At 32.0% G+C, this 9,217-nt stretch overlaps 1 protein-coding gene across 1 annotated transcript; it reads left to right on the forward strand.

Moving 5' to 3' along the window:
- Nucleotides 1-426: 426 nt before the first annotated feature.
- On the forward strand, nt 427-5,321 carry LOC127736396 (uncharacterized). Its single transcript, XM_052246914.1, has 3 exons — nt 427-465; nt 1,632-1,699; nt 3,759-5,321. The coding sequence occupies exon 3, from the start codon at nt 3,777-3,779 to the stop codon at nt 4,860-4,862; it is 1,086 nt and encodes a 361-aa protein (XP_052102874.1). The 5' UTR covers nt 427-465; nt 1,632-1,699; nt 3,759-3,776; the 3' UTR covers nt 4,863-5,321.
- The last annotated feature ends 3,896 nt before the right edge of the window (nt 5,322-9,217 follow it).

Below are 9,217 nucleotides of genomic sequence, written 5' to 3' on the forward strand. Positions count from 1 at the left end.
TGTTCACATTTTTATCCTTTGGTCTTTCTTTATAGTTTTCTAATAGGTAGTGATACCACATCTCATTATTTTTATGTATGTTAATCAATTACTTTTTATTCTAAAGTTTTTAGCTTTTTTCACAACAAGAACAAAGAGAATGAAATCGTTTGAACTCAAGATATATTGGGATATCTAACAATCAAAGTATTTCTTGGAATTCAAACATCCGTAGTGTTCGAGAATTTGAGAACAAAAAAGACCCGAAACCTAATTATCGTCGGTAGTTACACTTTTCCGTCACCTGATGAATAAATTAACAAAATATAAGAAGAGGACAGTGATATTTTGAATGTAACGAACAGGAGACAGCAACAAGAAACAACAACTAGCTAAAAGACAGAGCGATAAACACTGCTCAACAAGTAACGGATGTCTAAACTGCACGTTATGGTAATCTCTCGAGTTTCAAAAACTTTGATTTATGTAAGTTGAAACCTTCAAAATAAAGTATTTTCCTCTATAATAACGGTACAATAGATACATGTAACAAAAGCGCAAGAACAAACAAAACAGTTATAAATATACCGCATTGTCGGTCAAAACTTCCGTTCAAACAGCAGCATGATATAATGATAAGTTTTCAAAAAAACATGATAAGAACAAAAATAACAAAAACAAATACAAATACAAAAATATATACTGAGGTTTTATAAGAAATCGCGGAAAAAATGTTTAGTTGTATGTTCTTTTATGTACATTTTTGTTAACCACCGATCTAGAAAGTGAAAGAGATTAGTACTAGTACTCCTAAACTAGTCCAATTCCACTTTTCGATCGTGATCTTGATTGTAAACTTGTTACAGGCTGTACTGAGAGCTTTTTTCCTTGGAGTTAGTATGTATAGATTTTTATAACCTCTGCTAGACTCTGGAAAAAAGAGAGCTTGACATTGTCCATTTCCTTTTTCCGATATGTCGGGTTGACGTATAAATATTGTTTAATGCAGCAAAAGATAGGCGAAAAATACCAAAGCGACTTTTAACTCATAAGTCGAAAATAAACTGACAACGCGATGGCAAAAAAAGAACAAGACAAAAAAAAATGACAAACAACAGTATACAAAACACTAGAAAAGAGAAACACGAACCCCAATAAGGCCCAATAGATACAGCATTAATTACATGAATAAAACATATTTAATCTACCAATACATATATACATTTAACAAAAATAAAACAACTATGGTACATATTGTGGTCAAATTTACAAATATAACAACTTGTTAAAATTATGACTTGTATGAATATTTGAATGCAGATACAGTTTTTGATTTTTAAAATGACAACGCCATGGCAAAAAAAAAGAAAAGTAAGTAACCTCATCATAGATACCAGCTTTAAAACTTTGTACGCCAGTCTACAAAGTTCAGTATTGCAGACCCAAAATTCTGAACGGGTTTGCTAAATACAGCTCAGGTAAACTATTCCTGGAGTAGAACATCTTTAGTATTTCGAAATAACCACTTTTTAAAGTACGAATATATCAACCGAATCAAAATATTGAATACCTTGTTTCATTTTAAAAACCTACCTTTCAATTATTATGATGATTGTCATATATTGATTTTAATGGCAGAAAACTATTTATAGCAGCCGTGTTAGACATCGGAGACGAAAGGAAGTTGTTTGTCACTTAGATAAAGTAAATTGGTGTCATAGTGAGTACTGTATAAATATACTTGTTTTCCTAAAAAGGAAATGTGTCGGGTTGCTTTCGTATTGATGTTTACTGTAGATATTTTTTTTAATCTATGATATCTTTAAGTAAAATTTATTCATTTGGATTTATTTAGGTTTGATTAACTTAAAATGATGACAAATGTTACTAAGGGTAACAGCTGTAAGCATTCTTTTTGGCTAAACACGAGATAATAAGGTATAATGATATAGTTGTATTGAATAATTGTGATAGGTTTTTTGTTGTGTTGGTATATTATCCTATTATAGATACCAGGATTGCAATTTTTGTACGCCAGTCATGCATTTCGTCTACAAAGGACTTATCAGTGACGCTCGAATAAAAAAAGTTAAAAGACAAAAAAAAGTACGAAAATAAAGAACACTGTGGACCCAAAATTTCGATATGTTTTGCCAAATACAGCTAAGGAAATTTATTCCTGGGGTAGAAAAATCCTCATTATTTCTAATAATTCAAAGTTTTGTAAACAGTTGATTTATAATTATGACCATATCGATATATAATTAATGTCAACGCCAAAGTGCTGACTACTGGACATGTGATATTCTCGGGTCGGACCCAGTGGTTGTAAAAAACTCATCATAGATACCAGTATCAAAATATGAGTAAAGTGTATGATAGAAGACTGATATGTTACATTTATTTCCTGTCGTGTATTGAAAGAATAGAGAAAAATGTCATAAAAATTGAAGAATACAGAAATGAAGGACACCCATCCAGACCCTCTTAAAAGTCTGTTCGTTAATCTACTTAGGAAACTGCACAAAATAATGTTGTTCTCTACTGTTCTTCTTGAAACTTAATGAAATTTACTAGGAGGTTCTACAGATTCTATAAGAGTCAACTCATAATTTTTATACCATCAGCTTATGTATTTTGGTACTCAGCTATTGCAAGTAACGGTATAATTGGAATTGTTTGCTTATATTTTTTTAGGATGAAGTACGATTTAAGGCAAACTTAGCTCTAAATTCAAGTACATTTCAAACTATCTCGGATTTTAAAAATCAATTGTTGAATGTATACACTTTAAAAAAACAATGCTGTTTTGCTTTAAAATACACCCTTTTCATGAGTTATACAGCCATAAAAATTCAGTAAATTCTGTATAATGGCGAAGTCATGCAATAGCTAGACTATGTGGCTTCTACAGCTTAGAAATAATATAGAGCACAACTGTTGCCCAAAAAGATACTTAAACAGTGAGTATATTTTTTGTTTATCTTTTCACTGGCAAAAATATTTTGGGCGACGCTTCTGCTCTGTGATGATTTAGTCAAAATGTTTTTACAGTTAGCCTATAGTGGCTAAAAATCTGACAAATCTCGTTAATAATGTTACCTTAAAGACGTCACAGTCGAATTGTGTCATCAAGGCTTGGCTATTATTCGCATCCTCTGAAAAGCCTTTCTTCTGGTGTTTAAAAAACATATTAGTATTGACATCAGGCAATCTTTAATTTTTGATGAGTTTACAGAGCCAAATTAGCCCCTCAATGTACTTCGTCTTTTGTCATCTGTGATTATTTGGGTTGGCATAGCGGATAACACATGCAAAACAGGAACAGCCTTCATTTTCGACGTATCCAGTTTAGCTCAGTTTAACTATACATGTGAATCGTTCAGGATTATCTTTTCTTAGTTGGAATGTTCCAAATGAATTAACGAGTTTGAACTTTATTTCGCTTTAACAATATCGATAAGTAGAAAAGTACAACAAAAATACCGAACTCCAAATCAAATTCAAAAAGGGGCAGTCCATAAAAACTGAAAAAATCAAACGCTATCAATCAACAGAACCAGTGAAAAACAACTGTCATATTCCTGACTTTCTCGTTTTCTCTCTTTTGGAACAGGCATTTTTCCGAAATTCTGATTAATTCAGTCGATCGTTTGATCTTGTCAGATTTTATGGACTTCCCCCTTTTTGATTTACCGTGGAGTTCGGTATCTTAATACTTTTTTCAGACATAATGTAGAATATGTTTTTTGATCAAATGTATTACAATTTACTTTAAGGAATTTGCTTGAAACATAATGGCTTCGTCCATCAGGAAAGCACAGTCGCCATTGTCTTGTCAGCTTTGTGACCATCCTAATGTTATAAAATGGAAGTGTAAGGATTGCGCAATATTAATGTGTGACAACTGTAAAGAACGTGTCCATCCCAGATTTAAATTGTCCGAAACACATACTATAATTTTCATAACAGATATTGGAAAGAAGGAAAGTGATATTTCTGCTCAGATTTCCCGAACAGTAATATCGTCACTACTATCTACATATGCGTCAGATTTTGCTGCTTTCAATAAAATCCAATATTCTGGCAATGACACAATTTACTGCTCGTACAATACAAATGAGAACGGATACAAGTTTTTCATTATTCGGTTATTGAAGGAATCAATAAAAGTATTACAGGAATTAGATATAGAATGTTCAGATTTTGCACTCGGCAGTAAAGATGAAATATACTATGGACAGTTCCGTGCTTCTGAGTTAAAAGTTTTATCAATTGGTGGTATAACAAATACAGTTTTTAGCACTTCACCGATGATTATATTGGGCCTACATATCAATAATGACAACGAAATAATTCTAGGTCTTCGAGAACAAGGACCACCATTTCCGGTCACAGAATTCTGTACCAGACAAATTGTTGTATTCGACGAAAACAACAAACGAAAATTAACGATTGAATACGATCAAAAGAGTAAAAAACTGTTTAGTTATATCGATAGAATATCCACTGATTCATATTATAACATCTATGCAATTGATCTATTTGAAAATTTAGAAGGACGTTTAGTCGCGTTAGAAAGATCTGGTGGTATAAAATTCATATACAATGGTCATAAAAGTATCAATACACCACAAACACCGTTCAATCCAAATGGTATTGTTATCACAAAAACAAATACCATAATAGTCTCCGATAAAAATAACCACTCTCTACATGCATTGAATACAGAGGGAGAGCTGATTGGCTTACAAACTGTAACAGATCTTGGAATAAAACGTCCGTTGAGTCTGTGCATGGATAGTGAAGGATTTCTATTGATTGGATGCAACTCTAGCTCCATCGAAGCAGGTGATGCCAAAATTCACGTCGTTAAAATATAATTGAGATTTATTTCTCTAAGAAATAACATTTATTTTACTCCTTATGTAATATAGTGTTCAATTTTTTTCCTTTTTTGTTTGTATATAAAGAATGGTTATGTTGTGATAAAGGAGTGCGATCGGTGAAATATTGCGTATTTTCAAATGTTATGTTGTATTGTTCTGTAACCATGTATAGATAAGCATTTTAGTTTTCGACTATTTAATTTTGCTTTAAAGTTAGAATTTCGGACCACCGATATAAATTTGGTAATATATATTTTATTTTCTGAAACAATAACTCTTGCAGGACTTTCAGACAAAGATTTTTATTTTCAGACCGAAATACGTCATTCCATGGTTGCCGCTATTTTCCTTTTTTCTGTATAAACATTCTTCGTGAAAATTTGCACATGTTTTCAATTGTATTGTTTCATTTAAGAGGTCAAATTGTAGAACATAAAAAAGTAAAATAAGTAATTCCGGCTCTTGTTGTTACTGTTCTAATTTGTTGCAAAACTTTATCGTTAAAGTTCTTTCTTTGAATATGCAAATAAGAAATTGGAAATTTTGCTTAATAGATCTGTTTTTAGACTTTCAATTGAAATATACTTCCTTTAAATTCTAAAATAATGGTGATCAAAGAAACTTTTCAACCCCATGAATAGATTACCTTCGGTTTATTTGGCAAAACCATTACAAATTTGGGTCCTCAATGCTCTTCAATTTCTTTTTAACTTTTTGATTCGAGCGTCACTGATGAGTCTTTTGTAGAAAAAAAACGCGCGTCTGGCAAAACTGTAAGCCTTGCATCTTTTTTTCACTAAATGTCCTTGAAAACTGGATACAAATACAAAATGTACTTAGTGGTGATAAGAGCAATGAAAGCAGAAATCTATCGCGAAAATCCACAAAATCTAATTAGTTCTTCTAAGAATTATGTGTAAATTTATACCTGTTATGAAACTAGATTACAGAAAACTTGTATTTAAACAAATGCAAACGTACACAAAAACAAATTTGTTTCTGTTTGTTTTGTGTAATGAATGAACGACACGAATTTGACAAAACAAAAATCCAAGGAGCAATCTTTGGTTGCTGTTTTTATTTTTTTTTTTCATCTTTTAAACCTCTGTATGGTAAAAGTTTTAAAACTCATTTCAGTTGTTTCATGGTCTCTACATATGTTTTAGTTCAATTATTTAATAAATTTCCACCATTCTACATCTGTGCACGTATGCCAGCCAGATAATCTATAAATAAGAGACAGGGGAATTTAACAGATACTGTCATGATTTGCCAAAGTATACTGATGAACTTAAAAAACGCAAAACACATTTATGTCCAATGTTTTCTTATATACTGATGATGATTTATATGAAATTCCTATTGTGATAAATCCAGTAATCTTTCATGTGAGATAACTCGTTTATTTGAACACTCGAGACTTTTCCCATCTTGTACATGACCCTCACTTGAGACTTCCAACTAAAGGTTAGCGCCTTAATACTAAGAACTAATTGATAATTTTTGTCATTTATCATCTGCCGATAATATGGGAGCATTTTAAAACAACTTCTTGCTTCGCATTTATTGCAAAATTTTCATCAATCTTCTAGAAGTGACAATTTGCCGACTTTGTGCAATACGCATATATTTATACGCCAAAAAAATACAGTGCAGTAAAATAGACAATACAATAAGTGAATCCAACCTACGAAAGTAACACAAAAAAAGTGTTTTGATATTATGTTTCTATATAATAAAAAGTATAACTAATCTGTATTTGAATATAAAAAAAATAGAACACATGCGGGCATTTTCTATAATTCAAATTCGTCGATTAGTTATGCTGTAATTATCAATCCAAGAATAATCTTTACAGTACATGCTTATCATGCGTTTATCTGATAAGAAAAAAGGCAATACCTGACTTACCAGCGATAGTTGGATAAACCGAGTAATTGACGTCGCAGGAATTTTTTGACGCAATATTTGAAACCATGCATGATTTTGTTATGTTTTTTATTTATCTTAGTAACATATTCATTGAATCCATACCAACAGAGAGATCAGTCAATATTTTGTTGAGTTTACATATTGCTGAGTTTGAGTTAGCGAAATCTATATTAATCCATAGATATTTACTGTTTAATTTTTTTCTGTAATATCGTTTTGGTGTGACTCGGTATTTATACATCCCGCCATTGTGTTATTGTGCTATGATGATTTTTTTTTTGTATTCTTGTATTTCAATTTTGCTTGTTTGCTTTGTGTTTAGGTTGCACTTTGTTTATACAGCTGTTTCACAAACCACGCCTCTTTTGGGGAGATATATTATTCATAGATATGTTGTTTTGGTTACCTACTGGTTCCCAGATATGATCTCTATGTTTCATCTCGTAGAGACATAACTTGGGAATGTTACCAGCATAGATACACATGAATAGCGGCCGAATTGAAATCTGAGGAAGACCCAAAGTGAAGGGAGGGGTAGTACCGAATTTTAGTATCAGTTTAAACTCTTAGAAGTTGGGGCATATAAATGTTGAAAATATGCCAAACAGCCCTATATTTTGACATTTGAACACAATAGTAGTGCATATGAGCTTTTTATTCTAGGAAACGAAACTTCGTAGTAAAAGTGGTACAGTTTAAGCCGTAAATGGAGTTCCTATGGGAAATGGCATTGTCTATATTTACAGAATTGCAACCTATAGAGTGTTTATATGCCTTTTTGTTTTTCTCTGTTGACATAGTTGTTTGTTTTATGGTGATTAAGAATAAAACAATGTTGACTGCTGTATCCCAACTTTTGACATTTTTACATATTATGTCTGTTTATTTTACTCACACGTTGTTATCAATATAATGGAATTATATGCGACTGTCATACAAGAGAGCGGTTTAGCCAGCTATAAAACCAGGTTTGATCTACACTTTCTACATAAGGAAATGCATGTACCAAGTCAGGAATATGACAGATGTTTTCCATTCGTTTGATGTGTTTGAGCTTTTGAATTTGCCATTTGATAAGGGACTTTCCGCTTTGAATTTTCCATGGAGTTCTTTATTTTTAGTATTTTACTTTTTGCAGGTTGATTTAGGTAAAATTGCTGTTGCTGGACCTATTACTTTTTACAACAACGGTTCAGGTAGACGGGATTGTTAAATTACCAACCATCCCCAGGCCAACCTTCAGTAACATCACTACGTCAATAAAATATCATTAGACAACGTCATTTATGAGACAGATTAACGACTGAAACGTCTACTAACTAAGTCGTCGGACGCCATGGCAGACCAATTCACGCTATGATTGTTTCCAATCTACTAAAACGAATCAATTGCAGCAAACCATTTATAGGTTTACAGGTTTAACCGCGTCATTGGCAAAACAGATTTGTAATCGGCCAGTCATATACTTAATTAACATTGACAAAACTGATCTCAAAACACCCCCCTCAAAACCGTTCGACGTGTCTGTCAATCATATATCAGTTTGACGGTGCATACCATATGATCTGAACATTAAACATATCATAATCCACGCAATTACTGAACTTCAAACTTTATTTTGACGATTAAGAAATAAATAAAATTCATGGTACGTATTTTAAAAGAATGGTATATTTGAAAATGAAAATTAAAAAAAAAGATCTAGTGTTGCATTTTTAAAGTTGGTATATTTCATTTTTGATTGAAGCAATAGAAACATTTTGACCGCAGAAGGGCAATTTAACTCATATCTGTTAAATATTATAGTAATACATGACAAAGTTTACTTGCCCGGATAACCTTCACAAACATTTCGATAATAACCTTTATAAGAGAGAGGTTGTAAACATGTGAGAAGTTATCTCGGGAAGAAATACACCATATTCATAATAATATGAGTATACACCTAAAACATGGCTGACTTAGAAATGTGTACTAACATACGGTATATGGTATGTGTTTTGACTATTGGTGCAGGCCGATCGTGACCTGTAATTGTTCAAATCTTTATCGTTTGGTCGATGTTTATAGTTGTCTGTACGTAGTTTAACTACTAGTATTTTTATCTGAAAGTTTTAGGGTTTTTTTAATAACAAAAACAAAGGGTATAAATTGTTTGAACTGAAGATATATTGGAAATGAATATGTACCAATCAGTGTATTTCTTGGCATGCAACATCCGGAGGGTTCTAGATTTTGAGAAAAAAAAGGACAAGCAACCTAATTATAGTCGGTAGTTACACTTTTCCAACACCTGCTGAATAAATGTAAAAAAAAATAAGAATACGACAGTGTTACCTATATGTGACGAAAAGAAGACAACAACAAAACAAAATAACTTACTAAAAGCAGGGAGACATACAGTTTTCAACAATAGG

Source organism: Mytilus californianus, unplaced genomic scaffold (assembly GCF_021869535.1).
Source record: "Mytilus californianus isolate M0D057914Y unplaced genomic scaffold, xbMytCali1.0.p SCAF_30, whole genome shotgun sequence".
In the NCBI taxonomy this organism is placed as follows: domain Eukaryota; kingdom Metazoa; phylum Mollusca; class Bivalvia; order Mytilida; family Mytilidae; genus Mytilus; species Mytilus californianus.

Excerpts from the sequence above, each read along its gene's own strand:
- LOC127736396 (XM_052246914.1), top strand. The coding sequence starts at position 3,777 with ATGGCTTCGTCCATCAGGAAAGCACAGTCGCCATTGTCTTGTCAGCTT.